Raw genomic sequence first — 20,966 nt, forward strand, 5'->3', positions numbered from 1 at the left:
ACAACTTATCGGCATCTCCAAAAGCCCTTAAAGAAAACAGACACCATAAAAAAAAGCGTTTGCCTTGGCAACCAGCCACCAAAGCATTTAGCTCTCTTTTCTTGCTTCATCCAGCTCCTGCTTGTGCTCCAGCAGCCGAACACGAATGAGTTTCTAGATGACAGGATGGTCTTGCTTTTTAAAAGACCTCCATTTTATATTTGCGGCAGCTTTATCTTTTCAGAGCATTGTTTCCTTGCTAGTCATGCCAGGTTTCCTGCCTTATAATACTGTGGTGTGTTGTGGGGAGAGGAGAATAAGAGGGAGATTGGAGTCTGATTGGAGTCTGGGCTGGCTTTGGAGCAGTGATGAAAGAAAGCTCAATGTGGCAGATACAAAACCAGGGGCATAGAGACTGGCCCTTGCGTGAGGCCAGGTCCCAAAGCCTACTTGATTGTTCTATCATCTTTTTTTTTTTTTTCTTTTTTATAAAATACATTTTGTGCTCAGTGACGTCTAGCTTCATCGAGGTCATGTGACTCTATAACTTTACTACAACAGGTTGGGTTAACATATATAGTGACTGAATAGTGTTTCTGTCTGTCTCCACTTGGTAAGACTTGGGAATGCTCCGCTACTGAAGTGGCATGCTATTTCTGTTCTGAGACTGACTTAAAATGCCGGGTGTGGATTTACACGGATAGAAGAAAATATTCATAAATGGATTAAGAGTCTGTCCAGGAAATTAATTTGATAATTGACTGCCATTCGGTCTCTGCATGGCTTGTTGAGTCTTGATGCATGAGGAGCTCTGTAAGTATTAAACATTTAAAGGTCTATCTGTTTGACTGTTTGCTGTGTGACTATATCTGTTTTTATATATTTTTATTTTTTATATATATATATATGTGTAATATATATATATATATATATATATATATATATATATATATATATATATATATATATATATATATATATTAAAACATACAGTCACACAGCAAACAGTCAAACCAATGTTATTTAAACTCAACTGCTACAATAATTTTAAAAATGAATGAAATGTTTGGCGAGCTGTTCAGAAAAGTAAACACAAAAAAGACATTTGAATAAACAAAGCTAATTTAATTTGTCAGTCCAGTTTTTTATTTTTTTGAGAAAGCGTATTAGGAGTTTGTCAGCCTGTCATTGTAATAATGTCTTCTTGCTGTGAATAGGCAACTTAAGTACTCAGAGGGGGTTGGACAGCTGAAACTTCAGTATTATGCTGTCATTTAGGCCACTTGATTGCAAGTCAAGATAACTCACGATGACACATGGCTTCAACTCTTAGATAATGTGCCATGATATGGGTCTACAGCTGTTTCTGTAGCTTTGGTACTTAAAACATGAGCTGGAAACCAGTCTGTAACAGTGATTCTCTGGGAATAAAAGCTTAACCTTGAACAGATATTTGTAGATGCCCTTCATGTGGAGTCAAGATGATTGTGTATGAACTAGACAAACTGACTGTGTCTATCTGTCTGTAGAGGTTGCAGCCCTGTTCAGCTTTAAAGGGAATGACAGGGGACTACAACATTTTCCAGTGAGACGATTTTTTTGGACACAAAATAAAATGACAAAATGAATTGCTTAAATCAGAAAAGTGACATGCATGAAATGCTTCTAATTTACATGGAAATATAATGTTGTGTTTTTGTACACTTTTGCATACTACATATTTGCATTTCCAAAAGTATTTTAAGAATGTGGAAGTCGATGTCCAGTAATAGACATTTTTGTGCATATTCCTTGCTACTGAAAATAACCTCTTCTGTTGAAAAAAAAAATGTAACTAGTTTATTACAACTGCATCGCAACTCTTTAATAGCAAAGTGTAATAAAGCGCAGTGAAAGAACAGGCTGGGAATACTGCAGGTTAGCTTTGTAAAAACCTGTGGGATATGGTTAAGTATATTGAAAAGCATGGCAAACCAGGGTAAACCATTGTAAATGCATAGTATCACCATGACAAAAGAATGGGAAAACTGCAATATGACAGATTTACCTTGGAAATGTTTTAGAAAAGAAGTTAAACCTGCTCACTCACAAAGCAGCGATTACAAAGTGGATGAGCTTAAATAATAACAAAAAGGGTTATCAGCAGTCTACCACCTGGCAAAGTAAGTGTTGACAAGAAGTGTGCCTGTTTGTCTGACATGTAGGATTGGGTATTTTATTCACCACAATAGTATGCGCTAATGCAATGTCTTTTCAATATACAACACATTGTAATAAAACACCACACTTTTGTCAAGGTACGCATTGCATTGCATTGTACTGCTGTTATGCTACATTGTGCTGCTTGTATCTAGAGCATTTCGGTACTGTACAGCCAGTCAGTTTTATATTAACCTTGTAATCGTATGCTGTTCTTCCCAAAGTTTCTATTAAGTGTGAAAGAAATCAGTTTTATGTCTGAAATGTGAGTGATATTTGTGTGGTAATAGCCAAAGTAATATTATAAGGAGCGTACTGACTCCCATTATGTTCTTGCCAAGACATTTCAACGTGGTAATAAGAAAACATTAACAGGGTTGATTTATTAAGCAGGGTCCCCTGTTAATGTTTACATCTTATTGTTGCTGGATCTATAGTAAACCAGAATTAGGATACATTATTAAAATACCAGACGGTCTATAATAGTACTTGCAGTAAAAGATTTGAACTATTTACAATTTAAACAATACAGTTTAAGAACTTTGCTTGTTTAATATACATGGAACTCGTCACAGTTTTACAATAAAGACAAAGTTTTGTACTTCAGAGATCAGTGTTCACTCCTGTGCACTGCAACGACTTAAAAACTTGTCCCCAATTTGCGTGAAAAACCACACAATGTAATAAATTGTATTGTACTCTGATAGTTGTCCAAATCTGACTCTCATTTTCCATCCACGGAGTACTGCATCTGTAAATAAAACTTCTGATGATAAGATAATTACTGAAATAATAACATTTCTGGTTTCCTGGAAAAAAAACGTTTAAAAAGTGCATTTTGATATTGCAGCAAATAGAAATGAGCAAGCCAAAAAATATGTGCTTATTCTAGTTTTTTTTTTTTTTTTTTTTCTCCAGTGCAGTTGCGCTGCTCCGGTCATGGTTGAATCCTTTGTACTCATCTTCCCATTCTCGTAAGCACTGTCCAAACACAGCTTCACTGTGTTTTTCACATTGTATTTGCCAAAGGTGTGTTAGCAGTGAATGCTGGCCAACACCTGGAGGGTTGTTGTAGAAACTGTTGTGCCAAGAGAGCCCACCCCCGTTTATAAAAAGTAACTATCTGCAACTCCACGAGAAGAAATGGGATTCCTGTCGGGAGTAGAGGTGTACTGATATAATAATGTCATGATACAATGCGTATCACGATATGCAGGCCATGATACGATGTATCATGATACATGAGATGGTCTACTTGTCAGAAGCACAATAAAATCAGATTTTCATTTAGTAATGGATTATTTTGTTAAAAGACAAACAAATAATTGCGATAGGGAGAGTATGTGACCATACCAACTGTAAATACACCTGCTGAACCACGATGAGCTATGTTTTGCTTTTAGTCACATTACAAACGATACATACCTCTGCTGCAATATGATATATCATGTAAGGCAAGTGTCACGATTCATTGATACACAGTGAATTGTTACACCCCTAGGCCAAGGGTAGTATAGCACATGGGCTACAATATCAATCCAACCGGATTTTTCAAGAACCTTTGAACAAACATCTCTTGGTTACTGAAAGTGTAAATATAAACAGTTCTTTAAATATGTTTGGTGTTTGTGAATTCATTTTTCATGAAAGGTCAGGGAAAGTGAGCAAAAGGTAAAATATGGATAACAAAAGTTACATTTCTAAAAAACTAAATAACAGATTAAAACCATAACATTATTTGAAAGTGCAACCCATGCTTTCAGAAAGATTAAAAGGAACGAAAGAATAAATAAAATGTATTCCCAAGTTGTGTCTCTCATACATACATGAGTGTTGCGTTCCTCTTGTGATGAAAAGCTGCCTCTGAGAAAAAAAGCATGGTGTATTTTTACAGCTGTCAAGTTGAAAGAAAAGAAAAATGGGCTATGCAGTGTGCTGCCATCTTATTTGAATTGGAATGGTCTTGAAGTTAACAGTAAAAGTAGAGAAATGAAGAAATGGTGAATACCCACTGCTCCCTGTTTCTGAAGATTATTCACTGAGGGTGTATAGCATGTGTAAACCCATTTCTATTTGACAAGTCAAGCCTCATTGGAATGAATGTCTCTGCCCATGCATTGTTGCTGAGCGCAAGGCCCATAGGAACAGGAGTTTTGGTAAAGTTTTTGTGGCAGCCATTTTAAACCAACTACCAGCCAGGGACCCACACATTCGCATTCAACAGAACACCATGGTACAAAATAGTTTGATCCACAATGATGCCCCAACAAAAGAAAAAAAAAAAGAATGTTGAGGGTGAAGTTTCCAAACCTCCCCTTTGTGCATTAGAATCATAAAGTACAGTATAGATATGTTAATTTGTGATGCCTTCAAACACAGTTAATGTACTGGGGGAGGAATGGTGGGAATCACAGCTAAACATGTTTGCCTTCAAAACCAAAATTATATTTCATATGGCTAGAACAGTGGATGGAATTTGCCATTTAACTGATGAAACATTTCTTACTCCATCATCTGGAAGAACTTTGGGGAAAATAATGTTTCATCTTGGTAAACGGCTCTGATTTTTACACAGTGTGGAATGAAATGCATCCCATCCCCCCCACAGGCACACGATTGCTTTCTCTCACTCCTATCACTCCGGCCTGTATTTGTGCTTTGTCTGAGTCTGAAGGGAAATTGATGTTGAGCCTAAGAAAGACGGACAGTGATTTTATAGCACCCTGCTGCTGTTTAGACTCCCGCACTGGCTCCTCCTACCCAGAGGCATGTGAGCTACCTCATTTCAAACACAGGCTGTAGATCACCCAAGACATGGTACTGCTTGCTAACTGAAGTAACCTGCCCTCTGCTCTTTACTTACCATTCCATCACGCAACTGTCTCTCCCACATCCCACTCCCCCACCACAAAACACTCATTGTACTACCTTTACATGTTCTCCTCGCATTTTTTTTTTTATCACTAGTTAATAAAAGCAGGGTAGTAATTGTTTATACAGTATATTTGGGCGTGGGGGTGGAGGTTCGTGTAATGTGTGGCTAATGATGGCCCATGTTCCAGTTTGTTCATCTAATATAAAGATGTCATGCAAAGAAAATCAATGTATAAATGGCATATTATGAACGAAACAACACACATTTTAGTGTATAAAAGAGTATTTCTCTCCTTTCTTTAAGAACTAATTAAATGAGGTACTGGCTTTTACTTTAGAAATCTATATACTGCCAGACTGTGGCGTTCTAACCAGAGTATACTGTACTTCTAACAGCCACACGAGGTAGTAGTGGAGTGTATTGCTTCATTGGCATGGAGTCAGTGAAGAACACTGAATTAAAACAGACTTATCTCAGTGAGTTGTGAAATGTTAGCTGGTTTACTGGCTCACTGCTGCCCCTTGTTACAGGAGGAATGTTCCAGTGATCAGGCCTCGCTCATGGCACCTGGCCAAGCTCTCTGAACAGCAGCCTGACAGCCCTGCCATGCAGTTTCACCCGGGCTCCTTCAGCTTGTCCTGGCACTCAGGTTGTGAATCTAGGTGAGTGGGCTCTGTTTTATATCTTGTGAAGATTGCAAACCAAGCTGTGGTAAAATGTGCTTCTGTAGTGAGCTGTAACGAAAGCTTTTAACAGTGGAGAGCCAAGAACTAATCACTGGGTTAAACTTTGGACTTTTCACTTTTACTTGTATTTATAATATACTGTGAAACTTTATCCTGCACTTTGGTTACATTTTGTCACTTTAAATATAAAATGAAATGGCTACATTATTACAAGATGATTTTTGTAATTTAATGAATATAGAGAATCGTTAGCATGGCAGGGTCGATTTTTTTAAATAGTTCTAAAAATAGTATCAATTATTGTTAGTTTCAATAACTACAGATTAAGTATCACATGAGCAAAAAGTGATAAACCACAGTTTAATGCAGAACTTGCGATAACTTGTACATCGGTAATTGGTCAATTCCTCCAGCGTTTAAGGACATGCACTGTCTGACAGAGTCTGCTGGTACAGTTTGTGTCTGAGGGAAATGGGAGAGGGGGGAGGGGAGGGGGGGTTCACTTAATTAGTAAAACTTAAAGTTCAAAGTTTAAACCCACCAGTGGAGCAGTAATAGAGTGTGATTGGGAGTGTTTTGTGATCTCATGTATTTCATCTCATGCACAAAGTGCATAATATTATTATACCTTCTTTTAAAACAACTGTTACAATTCACTCCTCACCCCTCCCCTCGCAAAAGTATCATATTAAGATATGAAGGGCCAGTTCTGGGATCAAATGCATAAAAAATAAACCTGAAAAACAAGTCAAATACATAACAATAAGATCAGTCTTAATAGCAAACAATGTACTTTCTTTGTTCACATATTTTGTTAAGCACATAAATGCTGCCATACATGTACAAGAGATGTGCTTGCACAAGCAAGGTTTAAAGCTGTGTATACAGTACTGAGCCTGTACGATTCTGTTTATATTGAAAAAGGGACATTTCTGTCAGTAACATGTTCCCAATGAGACTATGTTATGAGGAAGTTTAGTTGAATTTCAACATGTACAGGATGCATGTTTTATTTTGGGAGTTTGATTCTGAAATCTCCAAAAAAACAGACGTATGTGGTTTGGTAAGTTGTTGCTTTTTATAATAATTTTGTTTGTTAGCCATGTACTATAAGTATTGTGCCCTTAAAACCGACTTGAAAAACACAAGGTCATACTATGTCAGTAGTAATTTACATTTAGTTTGTTCCGAGTTCAATTTTGTGGGCTATTCTGAAGTAAAAAAAAAAAAAAAAAAAAAAAAAAAAAAGTTGGACTGTAATTATTTATAAAGTTTCTCAAGTGGGCTGGTAAATAAAGCAAATACTCTGTCTTCTTTTCCAGTGATCTTTCAATGCAGTGGAACCAGCTTTCTCGACATTGCAGTACGGACCGAAGCAGCTCCATTGGTAGTATGGAAAGCCTGGACCCGCCCAGCCAGGGCTACTACGAGGGCCAGCTTTCTCCAGTCGACCAGTCCATCTTCCACGACAAGAGGGACTCTGCCTACAGCTCCTTTTCTGCCAGCTCCAACACCTCAGACTACGCTGTCTCTCTGAAGCCTGATGAGTCCAGCTCCATGGACAACCTGCATGGGCTGGGGCCTTGCAGGTATGCTGAAGGGAGGTGCGTTCATGGTGTCGTTGAGTCTGGTGGACTATTGGAAGAAAGTAAGCCCTGTTGCATAGGCCAGCACTCGGAGGTAAAGGGGCATCCGTCGTCTTACAGTTATGGTGAAGACAGCAAAAGCAGTGCTTCAAAAGGTCCTCCTCAGCCTCCTGTCCGCCGGGAGAGTTTCAAAGCCACCAGAACTGGTCCTGGTTGTGCGGATAAGCGTAGAGCCTCTGATCCTGTGCACATGTTGAATCAGCCTGGTAATTGGACCTCCAGTACCCTGCTGTCCAATGGCAAGAACTCCAACAAGCCAAACTGCAATCCGGGCTGTTCAACAGATGCTAGAAATCTCCAACAAAATGGTGCTGTTGACCAGTACTACATGCTGAGCTCACAACTGGAGCAGTGTAAGAGCTGCAGCCCTGAGACTGTTCCAAATGAAGGTTACCTTAATCAGCATAGCACAGACGCCTCAAGGCAAAAGAACTATAGCCCCTGTGTGCCAGAAGAGTTTGGGTGCCTTGGTGGAAAGAGTGAAGCTCTGGGAAAGGAGCTGTCCTCAGATGGTCCTCTTGAGTCTGCGTGTCTTAAGAAAGAGCATTTGATGGGACATCATGGGCACAGACATAGTGCACCTGAAAAGCTCTTTTCATCACAGTTGCCATCTCTTGACCTCTCAAGTTGTCAAGACGGTGCTTTAGACAAGCCAGCTCCTCATGATCCATATGTGTGGAAAGGGTCCCCTTTGCATCCCCAAGAAGAAGAGAACCTGACAAGTAAAGAATTTCCTCACCCTGTAACCAAAGGCTATAATGTCGAGTGGGCAGAAAGCCAGTGCTCCACACCTGGATCAGTCACAGCTTCAGAAATTGTCAAGCCCAAAGTAGAAGCTAACACCATAGATGGTCATTCGGATGTTGGAAGCTGCAACAATCAAACCTGGGGAAGGTGTTTTAGTGTTCCTGGTGAGATGCCAAAGCCTGGGCCAGAAACCCTTGACCTCAAAAACATAGGCTTGACTTCAGCTTCCAGTGTAGACACTCTACTGGGGGAAGACAGAATATATGAGAAAAGCAAGCCTGAGGTCGCCGCTAAGCCTGCAGCTTCTCGGCAGCACAGGTCTTCCAAAGCCAGGCGTAGAAGTGAACGGTTTGCCACCAACTTGCGCAACGAGATCCAGCGAAAGAAGGCACAACTTCAGAAAAGCAGAGGCTCCTCGACCCTTCTGTATGGAGAAGAAACAGTGGAGGAGGTGAATGAGCAACCGGAATATGATTCACCTTGTAGTGACAGCTCACCCTCTTCACAAGGGAGTGAGTCAAAATTAAATAAAACCACCAGCCCTACTGAGGTGCACATTAGCCAACCTGATGCCAGAAGCCAAGAGGCTATTTTCCATGAGACCAGAAGTTCTCATTGGCATCCGAAAGTACATCAGAATACCAGCTGCAGAAGACCTCCGCAGCAGAAAGGTCCACAGAATACTAGCTGCAGAAGTCCTTCTCCACAGCAGACAGATCCACAGAATGCCAGATGCAGAAGTCCTTCTCCACAGCAGACAGGTCCACAGAATATCAGCTGCAGAAGTCCTTCTCCACAGCAGAAAGGTCCACAGACTATCAGCTGCAGAAGTCCTTCTCCACAGCAGACAGGTCCACAGAATATCAGCTGCAGAAGTCCTTCTCCACAGCAGAAAGGTCCACAGACTATCAGCTGCAGAAGTCCTTCTCCACATCAGACAGGTCCACAGAATATCAGATGCAGAAGTCCTCCCCTACAGCAGACAGGTCCACAGAATATCAGATGCAGAAGTCCTCCCCTACAGCAGACAGGTCCACAGAACTTTGGCAGCAGGTTTAGAGAAATCGCACATCATACTCCTTCCCCAGAAATTTCAGAGAAAAAAGAAGACCAGACCCACAGTAAAGGTGGAAGATGGAAGTGGACACCTGAGCACAAGCTACAACCTCAGGTGAAGCCAGAGAAGGAAAACCACAGCAGGATGACCTCAGACGTGGTGAGACCTTCCAAGCCAGCTCCAGCCTTAGCTTCCAAAGAGAGCGATATCCTGCCCTTTGCAGACAGAAGGAAGTTCTTTGAAGAGACAAGCAAGAGTCTTTCTTCATCTCATCTACCAAACCTTCCAGTCAGGCACAATAAGTCTGATCTCAGTGAGAAATACCTGGAAAAACCTAACTGCAATCCTAACCACTCATATTGTCCAGGAGAAAGGAGATACTCCCCAGGACCTACTCCCCAAACCTACTACAGCCCTGAAGTATTAAGTGCCTATCATCCCACAGAGCTCAGACCCGTGGAACAGCATAGATGCTGCAACCAAGATAAGGATGAAGCAGATCTGAACCACAGCTGCTGTTACAGGATGAGAACTTCTGAGACTGTGGCACACAAACCCATGGCCTATTTTGTAAGTGAAGACTGCAGGACATTGCCCCACAGACATAGGCAGTATTGTGAACACTATTTACACACTAGAAACTCTGATTTTTATTCCACGCCTGTTGCAGTTTATGAGGAATGTGCCTCCCATCATGTCTGCAATCCGGAAAGGAAGCCTTTGTTTGAGGTAAGTAGTGAGATATTTCCAGCTGCCTTCTGTGAGGGAAGACGGCTGCCATGTTAAAGTCATTGTAGGTAACATAATATATTTTTTTAATTGCACATTTAGGTCACTATGCAGGTATGAAGTGTGCAGTTATGTTTTAGTAATAGTATTTGTATTTTAAAACATGACATCTGATACTACACATTGCTTGTCTTGCTTTCCAGAAAGTATTTTGCTTCTTTACTTCCCAGGTCATTTCACCTCATCAGGGTCTTCGGGGTTATAGCATCTTACTGGCTGCAAACTGTCGATCATTAGGCGAAGCAGCTGGTTGAAACGGTCCAGGTGAATTGACCAAGAAAGTGTCAGGCAATCTGAAAGCAAGGCTTGAAACACATTTCTTTAATCTTGTGTTAGACCAGATATCACGTTTTTAAATGAAAACAGATATTTCCAAACTATTGGGAGACCAACAGTATATAGTGAATGGATGAGCTTGAAAGAGGATATTAATCTGTCATTCAATCAATATTTATTTTATTATAGCGCCTTTCATAGTGGACCACCATCTTCACAAGTTTACCAAGCTGAAAAAAATAAAATGTGTACTTAAATCCAGCCCTCCAAAAATAGCTTTAAGTAAATATCTTAATTTTATTTTTAAAAAAATTGGAACATAGCTGCTTTATTCAGGGGGCTCTGAAAAATGTTGGAAATGTTTTGCTTTAATAGTTTTATTTGTTTAGATACTTATCAGTCCAGAAAAACAAGCCCTTTGTCCTTGTGGCCACACCGCCCTACTGAATTCCTGTGAGGCACCACAGGCCCAACAGCAGGGGCTGGCCAAGCAACAACATCACTCTTTTACCACAACAGTAACTGCAGATCCCACTTTCTGTCTGGAATGCAGAATTATTATGGGCCACCGGCCGAGTGCACACTATAACCTTACACGTCCACTTTGTGTTAAGCAGATTTCTAAAGCTGCTGTAATTCAAAAATATAAATATTTTATGTTTGTGTGCATGTGAGCACCTCTTCTAGAACACTCTCAGTACTTCCTGTTTCTGCCTCCTGTATGCTACTGATGGTACAGATTTTATTTTTAAACACAATCACAATTGTTTTTTTATTTCTTTCTGTTACTGAATTGGTTTCTTCTATAAAAACGTTATTAACTTACTGAAAACAAAGGGCTGTAAAATAAAAGTCCAGGCCTTGTTTTTTAGATTTCACCATCCCGGCTGTGTGTAGGCAGGCCCAGCTGAGACCGTCAGAAATGTTGACCACTGGACCAGGCCGGAGTGCTTTGGCAGCGAAAACAATAGGATGTTGTCAGATAAAACAATTCAGTGCATTCCCCTTAGAGCTTCCATTGGAAATACACTACATTGTGATCCAAGTACAGCATTAGGCTGTGAAGTCTGTGTGCTATAATAAGGATGTATGCAGTCTGGGACCAGAGAATGTGTGAATTACAAGAATCTTTTTTTTAAACTATGTCCCAATTTAAACTAAAATACAAACAAAACAAAAAAAGGGTGGAGGCTCCTAAGTAGCGCATCTGGTAATAGCACTCCACCCGGAGTGCAGGATGCGCCCTATAGCTTGGAGATCAACAGTTCGAATCCATGCTATGCCACTGCCGGCCATGGACTGGAGTTCCCTGGGGGAGGCGCACAATTGGCCAAGCACTGCCCAGGCAGAGTAGGGGTTAGGTCGGCTAGGGAGTCCTTGGCTTGCCGCACACCAGTGACCCCTGTGGTTGGCTGGGCGCCTGCAGGCCGGCCTGTATGCAGTTCAGAACTGCGTGGTCCTCTGATGCTTCAAGTTCTGGATATGGCTGCATGGCGGGCTTGCAGAGCGAAAAAAAGCAGACGGCATGACGGTACTCCTTTCAGAAGACGCGAGTGCTCATCTTTGTCTCTCCCGAGTTAGTTCGGGGTTTACAGCCGTGAGCCAGGTTGAATAATAACTGGACATTCCAAATTGGGAGAAAATTGGAAAATTAATTTTAAAAAAAGGGGTGCATATATAGCATAAACCTTTATTAAGATAGGCTGTTACTCCTCAGTCTGTATTCTGTAATATATAAAAGCTGCAAGTTGCAAGATGGTTTATTGTTTGCTAGCTGGTAGGTGTTCCGTTAATCTTCTGGAAAAATTGAACTGACTTATAAAGACAAACTTCTATAAATGTTTTTAAATACATTTAAATGCATAAACACAGTAGTAGTTCTGTCTTATTGTGGTCTAGTAATTCAGGTTTCATTGCATGTATTAATATTTTAGAATAAAAGCTGGAGATAGAGAGAGAGAGAACATCTTCCCAGGTATTGCACATACATATTAAAGCTGCCATCCAACAGTCATGTTCAGTTTTACACTAAATTGCAATTACTTTATGTCTTTCTTTTTGTTCTTCTAACTACCAGAATCTAATTCCTTTACACCTAGTTTGCATTCCACAGTGGTAGCTTTGTGTAGTTACACATGATTCTCCCGGGGCATGTGAGCAATGTACGCCTTTTCCTGTGTAGTGCTTTAGTCTGGTCTTTATTTTGAGTTTTTGATAGCAGTATATTTTATGTCAGGCTGTCAATTCTTCTGTCAGAACAAAGAGATCACTCGGGGTTGGCATACATATTGAGGCTGTAAGAAATTTGAATTAATCATGCAGTGCTTTAGATGGTCCTGCTGGGTTCCTGGTTAGCTTATGTTTTGGTATATATGTGTTGCACAGGTTTTGTGACTAATCCAATCTAATGGTTATTTTTTCTGGTTTTAATATTTTTGAAAAGCAAGCAGTGAACTCCAAAATTCTGTCTAAACCATACTGATAAACTACTGGATTAATTAGAAAATCCACTTTATACAAAAAAGTCTAACCTATAGTACTGACTATTTAATATTTGCAAATAGACATTTAGATATAGTCCTACTGTATATTCTACAAAATCACTTTGATCGTCCCCTAAGGAAATAACTATACCTTTTTAAGGTGACTTATGTATATTTTAATTCCTGTTTTAAGAAATGTTTCCCATGTATTTTGATATGATCTTGTAATGTTATTCCACTAGCCTCCTCTCCAGGACCTTGCTCTCCAGTGTGAAGGATCCTCTCCTACCATTCCTAAGAGTCTAAGCATTGTCTTGCCCTTTCCAATTTAGAAATAGCAAAGGCTAACTAACCTGGGCATCATGTGGATTCAAAATTCCAAAATTCCCCTCCCCTGATTGTTATTTATTAAGCAGGTTTATGATGATTTGGCACTTCACAGCCTCCAAAAATGTGAACAATGCTGTTCATGACCTTTTTGTTCTTATTTTAGTTACTTTGCAGTAATTACAACACTTGCGGCAGCTGCTTTTTCACTTCATTTAAACTGGCAATCCTCTCTTGCAGACATTTCCTGTGGAAGAACAGGAGCAAACAAAAATCAACAGGAAAGTGAGTCTGACAGAGAGGTAAGGCACTTCCCTTGTTTGTGGGTCTCAGTGACGCATGACTAATAGTCACTTGATGAGAAGATTGTTTGTCATGCAAGAAAAAAATAAAAATAACAACAGCTTGATCTGGAAAGTCCAGAGAAATTTCTCTTTTCAGATGTTGTTTTTCATCTTTCTTTCTGAAGCATACTTGATTCCTATGAATCTGGAGTATGTCCATACATTTACAAAAAAACAACTGTTTTCGTTGATAGATGGGAAATTATGTAGAACACTTAACACCCATTTAATATCTCAGTATTCTAGATTAAACCAATGTATCAAGGTTTGCATCATTTTAACATTAACATCTGTTTATAATAACATGAGAATTTTTTAAAAACCTGTAGTAAATCAGTAACTGAAACTGCCAAGATAAAGGGTTACAAAGGCCGCCTTCTTATTAATTGTCTTTAAATTCACCAACATTTTTTTTGACAAAGCTTTTTCTCTGCACCAGTTAAGCATAGAAAATGTATTGTATTGTATAGTGTGGTATTGTGTTTCAGTGTTTTCGGAGACTTCCAGTGCTGCAGGAAGAGTTGCCAGTTGGGAGATGCTACTCAACAGCCTGAGAGTAGATGGGTTCACCACCGGGCCGCATCATCTTATGACCTTTCCCAAGACCAGGAAAGCACCAGCTGGACCACCACTCCCCTGGAAGGACACTCGGAAGGCTTTGTCAAGTTCCCCCAAAGAGGAAGGGCCTTGTCCGAGAGTAACATCCAGGTGGACCTGCAGCGGCTGCAATGGCTGCAAAGGAGGGAGTTTGGAGGGCCAGCGGCACTGTGCGAGCTGGAGGAGCCGAGGCCTAGGGAGGAGGAGGCTGGCAAGAAGAAGGGGCCGCCACCTCCCAGGCCGCCACCCCCAAACTGGGAGAAATACAAGCACAGGAGAGCATCCCATAGTGCACTCTGCAGCCTGCCGACCTCCCAGCGTGCACCGCCACTCAGGTATAACAGCAGCCCCTCGGATCCCTCTCCTCCGCCCTGCAGCCTTGAGACATCCAGACAGCGCTCGAGAAGCCTTCCTCTGAGAGAGCCGCTAGAGAACTACCTGAGGTGCTTCCACGAGCCACATGGGCTGCTTCTGGCCAATCACAGGTCTGCCCTTGTGCCCAAAACCTGCAACCCCCTCTGCTGCGCAGGCAGGCAAGACAGCATCTGTGAGCTTCATGGTGACCCCGTGCCACCCAGGATTCCAGACGCACTCGCTGTGTCAGCGGCGGCTGGCTTGCAGTCAAGGTGGGTGTTTGTCGGGGGCGTTGGGTCCCTGTAGTCTCCTTATTCCTAAGAAAGAACACAATTTGTGCCATTAGTCCGACCAGTTTAAATTACAGTTAGGTCATTGCTTGGACCCTGGCCACTTCTTAACTGGATTACAGCAGTATTTCATTATCACAGCAATAGCAGTTGAAAGGTTTTACATATTATATTTTATTACAGCGCTGGGGAATTTTAAATATTTGAACATTGTTTGTATATACCATTAGTATTAAATGTAATTTTATATACTGTACATTATAGACCAAAACAAATCATAAAAAAGATTGATCTGTTATCTCTTCAAACTACATTTGCAATGTCCATAGAGCTTGACAGAAATAATTTCATGCCTTTCTGATTCTTAAATGTTACATTTCATAAAACGTTATCCCGCTTGCTAACTTTCCATTTGTTTTGTAGGAGAGCAGAAACATCAATGGACAAAGAAGCAATGGGGGTGCCCATGAAAACACATCAGGTTGTCATGGGCCATGAAAAGAGGGCTCTCTACGGTAACCTGCTCTGCTTCAGCATCAAGCCTGAGAAGGGCTTTGAAGGACTGGCTGAGTCCTATTTTGCCATGAACTACGAACAAAACGGAGACGTCTATAGGAGACCAGAGGAGTTTAAAAAGGCAGCTCCAACAACTACTCGATGCATTCTCATTCAACCTAAAGAAAATATTTTAGAAACTAACATAGACGAATATAGACGTGAAGATGCCATAAGTGAAGGTCTCCCGGCCTGCTATCAAAGCACTCGGGAGACTCCAACACACCTTGGTGTGAGTGTTCTAGAAACTGATATTGACACCATTCCTGAGGAGGGGGAAGAGCCTCCTCAGGTGGAAGTGGTGAAGGCAGCTCTGGTCAACCTGACTCCAGATGAGCTCCTCAGGGACATTGTGAGCACAGACAGCTCCCTCGCAGGCATCTTGGACCCCTGCTCCAGACTGACAGCCGCAGACCTCATGGAGGAGATCTTCCCCAGAAGCGAGGAGAATAGGCCGGCTGAAAAGAGGAGGAACAATCGAAACGTCCTGCAACTGAACGTGGACATTCAGCCAGAGAGGTGAATCGGTGTTTTAGTTCAGCTGGTGTTGTTGTTTAAGACGTCATATTACATCAAGCTAATATTAACTCCACCACTCTGACCTTGAGTGGGTGAAAATGTCCTAATTTCCAGCGCACTACTATGCTATTCTTTTTATAGTAGTTAACAAAGCTGCATTTAACGGTATAGTCAGTTATCTGACATCGGTTCCATCTCATACAAAGAGATTTCAGATAGCTGCATCACATCAATGTCAGGGTCTACTATATGTTATATATAAATACCTGCCATACCACTACATCGATTCAACGTGTCCGCAAGGCTTCTGAGGGATATGTCACCAACCTTCAGTGATCTCCACTGCTAAACTTCTAAAAGCTTTTATTTATTATGGAATGCATGTCAAGGAAAATATTTGTATTTGGCCATTTGGCCATGCAAGTGTGTGCTATAAAGGACAGCCTGCCTGTAGTGATCTCTGTTACTGCTCTCAGATTCTTTGTTATACTGAGTGCCATCTGGTGGCAATGTTTTGAAATTGTAAGGTAATCATTTGCCTTTCTCAAGTGGTCTGAAATAAATGTATACACTGCCATCAAGTGGCCTAATGGCATAAATCGATAGGAAAGAGCAGAAAATTCCACAGTATGTTTTAGATGTAACTGTAGAGCGCTATGATTTTCAGCCAGTTTTCCCTGACCTGCCAGGATATTCTTAGAAAAATTCAATTCAATGACTTTGACTAGAAGTCTTGTTTTAATGTCTCCAGTTCAGCAGTGTGTTTAATAGTTAAGGATGATGGATAATGTTCTTAAACATCTATTTAGCCTGGAACAAAAAATAATTTTGGGGGGGGGGTTTGAAGTCTTTAAAATTTAAAAAGGAGTTGACATCGTTAACCCGAACCACTACATCAAGCGCAGCACAGAAAGTGGTCAGGCTACTAAGTCATGTTGTGAAGGCAGAATCAGTGGGAGTCCTTTAAGACTCAACTTGACAAAGTTCTGAGATCAGTCAGCTACTAGGAAGCGGATGAGCACTGGTGGGCTGAATGGCCTCTCATTTTCTAAACTCTCATGTTTGAATGTAAATCTTCCTATCTACTGGAAGATATTGATCTGCTGTCCCTGCTTTATTCAGTGAACTCTTGCCTGTTGCCAGGTGCTCCCCGCTGGCCCACTCCATGACCTCTGGCCCCTCAGTGAGCCCTACCTCCTGCTCCTCCTACTACAGCACCTCCGCGGGCAAGGCAGAGCTGCTCAACAGGATGAAGGAGCTGCCAGGCATGGAGGAGGAGGAAGAGGATGATGAGCTCGCCATTAAGAAGGTACAGCCACAAGATGTTTACAGAGCAGTGATGTTAAATTCCGTTTAATGTTCTGCAATATAACACTAAAGACTTTGGGTTCGATTCTCAAAGCTATTTACTCTAAATTATCGTTCGTTATTGTTTTTTCCAAAAGGTAAAATGTACCCAATAGTGTTACTAAAAATGTAATCTAATTCATTTAAGAGCTTGTAAGTAGTCTTCACTAGTTCTTATTTATTTTAGAATAGTGTTTAGGTTTTTTTTTGCCAAAAAAACATATGCTAATGATAGGTGTTAGGTTCTGTTTAATTTCCTACCTAAGGGTTAAATGCATTTCAATTTTAATATTCTTCAATCAAGCCCTCTATTAGAGTGCTGTTACTTTGTGATGACTGCACCATTAATGTGGACACTGCATGGGTAGGACTTTGAATACAGATTGCATAAATCACCAGGCACTACACACATTCAGCTGTATAAACACTATAGCTGACCTATATTTGAAATGATACATGTTTAACATGTGGAAAACATTTAAAGTTTAAACAGTTATCATCCCTTTTACAGACACATTCATTTTGGTGAAGTGCTTTTTCTAAGACCCTTATAAAAGTTTACAATAGTGAAAGCATGGTAAAGCACAGTAAAACGTGGTAAGCCTGGGTAATCCTATGGTAAATGCGTGGTGTAAACACAGACAAAACATGTAAAAAAAGGGAAAGAACGATGTTTCCACATCTCACCTGAGAAAGAAGGGTCTGTATTTGGCAGACTGGAGAGTGCATGCATGGGGTTTGGTTTTAAATCACATCGAATCATTTTAATTTGTTCACCTTTTAAAACTGTTCCTAACATTGGTGTATCTGTTTCCACAGCAACAGCTGATTGACAGTTTGAGCAGGAAGCTGTCGGTGCTCCGCGAAGCCCAGCAGAGCCTCCTGGAGGACATTGGTGCAAACTGCACCCTGGGAGAGGAGGTGGAGAGCCTGGTCCAAACCGTCTGCAAGCCCAACGAGCTGGACAAGTTCCGCATGTTCATTGGAGACCTGGAGAAGGTGGTGAGCCTGCTGCTGTCCCTGTCCGGACGCCTGGCTAGGGTGGAGAACGCTCTGAGTGGCCTAAGTCTCGAGGCCAGCCATGATGAGAGGGTAAGAAGGGCTCATAGAGTGGAGGACAAGCTGGGAAAAAACACTGTTCTTTGGGCTCATAACACTTGTCCTCACTTCCAGTCACTTGCTGCCAGTGTGTTTTCGGATTGGTCCCGGTCTGTCTCTCCTGAATATTTCAATGATTTCAGGAGCCTAGCTCCTCTTGAATTTCCAGGTCATTTCAATCAGTGAATCAATTTTGTTTTTATTTATTTATTTGTTTAGACTTGTATTTTTAAATGTAATGTAATGTATTGCTATTTTTTTATGTTTGTTGTATGTGGCATGGTATGAACAGTCTCTCTATAAATTTGGTTATTTCTAATTCAAATTCCCTCTGTTTGGTTATAGCATGATTAAGTCTCACCTGAGTCTGTAGGTCTACTAATAGCTAGCTGTTCATGCAGCTCTAAGGGAAGATCCATTTATTGAAATTGATTGTAGCTAACAAAATAATTCCAAATTGTCGTTGTTTCTTCCCAGCTGGCCCTGACTGAAAAGAAGCAGCAGCTGTCGGGGCAGCTCGGGGAGGCTCGGGAGCTGAAGGAGCACGTGGACAGGCGGGAGCGCGTGGTGCTGGAGGTGCTGTCCCGATACCTCACTGAGGAGCAGCTCCAGGACTACCGGCACTTTGTCAAGATGAAGTCAGCGCTCATCATCGAGCAGCGACAGCTGGAGGAAAAGATCCGGCTGGGGGAGGAGCAGCTGCGGTGCCTGTGTGAGAGCCTGGGCACAGGCCTTGCACAGTGCTGAACAAACTACCAGGAGCATAGGCGTGGGCCTCGCATACTGCTGAACAAACTATCAAGAACCTGGGCATGGGCCTTGCACACTGCTGAACAAACTGCTATGAGCCTGGCTATGCTGGTCTAGAATGAAGGAACCTGGTGGTGTGACAGGTGCTAAAATATTAGTTCATCATCAACACAGTAATCTGAATTAGCAGATCATCTCCAATGGGACTCAACATTTGTGACTGCTGATTCAAAGTGCCATTTACCTGTACTGCGAATACAGAGTCAGTACAGCTTACTCCAGGTGACTGTTGATACAGGTTTTACTATGCTGCAGCAGAATTTTAGTTTTTTTTTTTTTTTTTTTAATGCAGTGCAGTGCAGTGACCAGTATTATAGAAGTTCTGCAGTACTTCTGAAAATAATTAACGATTTTGTGCAGAAACAATCAAAACTCTGATTGCTTTGAATAAACGTTTTTAGCCCTGTTGCGTGTCATCAGATACCTGGAGAATCAGACAGTAAAGGTTGTTGTTTGTTCCAATGCATTAAAGAAGTCGCCTGCATACTGAGACTTGAAAAACAATGTATTCATAGGAATCATGTTAGAGTGTAGAGCTTATTCGTCATCGTACACATAAATAAAATATCTTTCCAGCAACATATCAATTTATGTGTAAATCCTAGTGAACTAGTAGACTTGAGTAGGATTTGTAAGGCTTCTGACAGTTGCGAAAATCCGAAATCATGCAAAAAGTACCCTTTTTTTAATGCCAAAGAAATATCTCTAAAACAAATTCTTATTGTCTTGCAAAGGCGACTTAATATTTCATTTTATTTTTAGGCAATCAGCAATGACAAACCAAGCAGTATCGTGCTTCTGACGTCATTGGAGAGCCAGAGCAGACAGTTACAGTACTGGACCTTTTCTAAGCAATGGTAAAGCATTTGCAAATTATTAGTCTTTCTTATTATATATATTTATATCCTGAAAATAGTGCCTTGTTCATGCCAAACAAAACTGAGAATGGAAAACTGGAAATTCTAATGAAATATGTACTGCAGGAGATTGTTAGGTACATTTTGTAAAAAAAAAAAAATCATTCTGTTTAATTAATTTGTGGTTTGCTGCAATTCAGTTTTATCTAAATGAAGTAAATAGTTCAGTACTTTAATCTCGGGGCCTTGTCAAATATAATGAAACACTCAGGAGTCTTCAGAGAAGCAAAATACTGTACACATGATTACGGACAGTCTTACTGGATTACATGGATCCTTTATTCCTATATAAATATATGTATATATGCATTGTATCTATATGTGTTTCTATAGCTATATAGGCTGCTTTTCATCCTGCTAGGCCTTCAATTCACCTGCAATTAGAAGGTAATTGTGTAAAATATAACATAGTACCATAAATAATAATATTATGAAAATACTAGTGTGTTGTGTTTCTGTAATTTCTTTTTACATTTTTTTTGAAGTTTTTGACACAGTGACAGAGCTTCCCAAATTTTGTTGTCATTTTTTTTTTTTTTAGTTGACAGTAACACTTTTATTAGCTGTCAAATGTATACAACTGTGAATGCATCATTTATTTGAAAGTGTACAGATTGCCCAAGATGAGTTAATGACATGCTTTGAAGATCTTTGTCTGTGGATGATCTGTATAATAACTTGAACATGTAGAACATGTAGATATATATGGATTATATATATATATATATATATATATATTATATATATATATATATATATATATATATATATATATATATATATATTCAACATTTCAGCTACCCTGCATTCCTATTGTGTTTTATGCCCCCCACTAAATGAACCCCATATAATATTCTGGCAATAATAGTATTGAGCCGTATCATATACCATATCAATGTTTTGGTTTATCTTGCAAGCAGTCAAGCTCTGTCTGCTTTTATATGAAAGTGTTTTGTGTGTGTGTGTGTGTGTGTGTGTGTGTGTGTGTAATTTGATTTCTAAAATTGCAATTTAACTATTATTTTCCCTCCAGGTGGCACTGTGTGCTAGAATGAAAAAAAAAAAAGGAAA

General features: G+C 40.5%; 1 protein-coding gene across 3 annotated transcripts in view; it reads left to right on the forward strand.

Moving 5' to 3' along the window:
• The window catches only part of LOC121295545 (protein Shroom4-like), a 60,227-nt gene extending 39,637 nt beyond the window's left edge, over positions 1-20,590 (forward strand). The window contains exons 3-11 of one of the 3 annotated variants that reach the window (XM_041220296.1): positions 5,584-5,715; positions 7,062-9,118; positions 9,164-9,918; positions 13,305-13,366; positions 13,897-14,631; positions 15,073-15,723; positions 16,867-17,032; positions 17,890-18,162; positions 18,646-20,590. In XM_041220296.1, coding sequence (XP_041076230.1) covers positions 5,584-5,715; positions 7,062-9,118; positions 9,164-9,918; positions 13,305-13,366; positions 13,897-14,631; positions 15,073-15,723; positions 16,867-17,032; positions 17,890-18,162; positions 18,646-18,915 — 5,101 coding nt within the window. In that variant the 3' untranslated portion in view covers positions 18,916-20,590. Of the gene's footprint in view, positions 1-561; positions 793-5,583; positions 5,716-7,061; positions 9,919-13,304; positions 13,367-13,896; positions 14,632-15,072; positions 15,724-16,866; positions 17,033-17,889; positions 18,163-18,645 lie in introns of those variants that run through there. The other 2 variants (XM_041220298.1, XM_041220295.1) reach the window with 2 other exon arrangements.
• Positions 20,591-20,966: the final 376 nt, after the last annotated feature.

Source organism: Polyodon spathula, chromosome 20 (genome assembly GCF_017654505.1).
Source record: "Polyodon spathula isolate WHYD16114869_AA chromosome 20, ASM1765450v1, whole genome shotgun sequence".
Lineage (NCBI taxonomy): Eukaryota > Metazoa > Chordata > Actinopteri > Acipenseriformes > Polyodontidae > Polyodon > Polyodon spathula.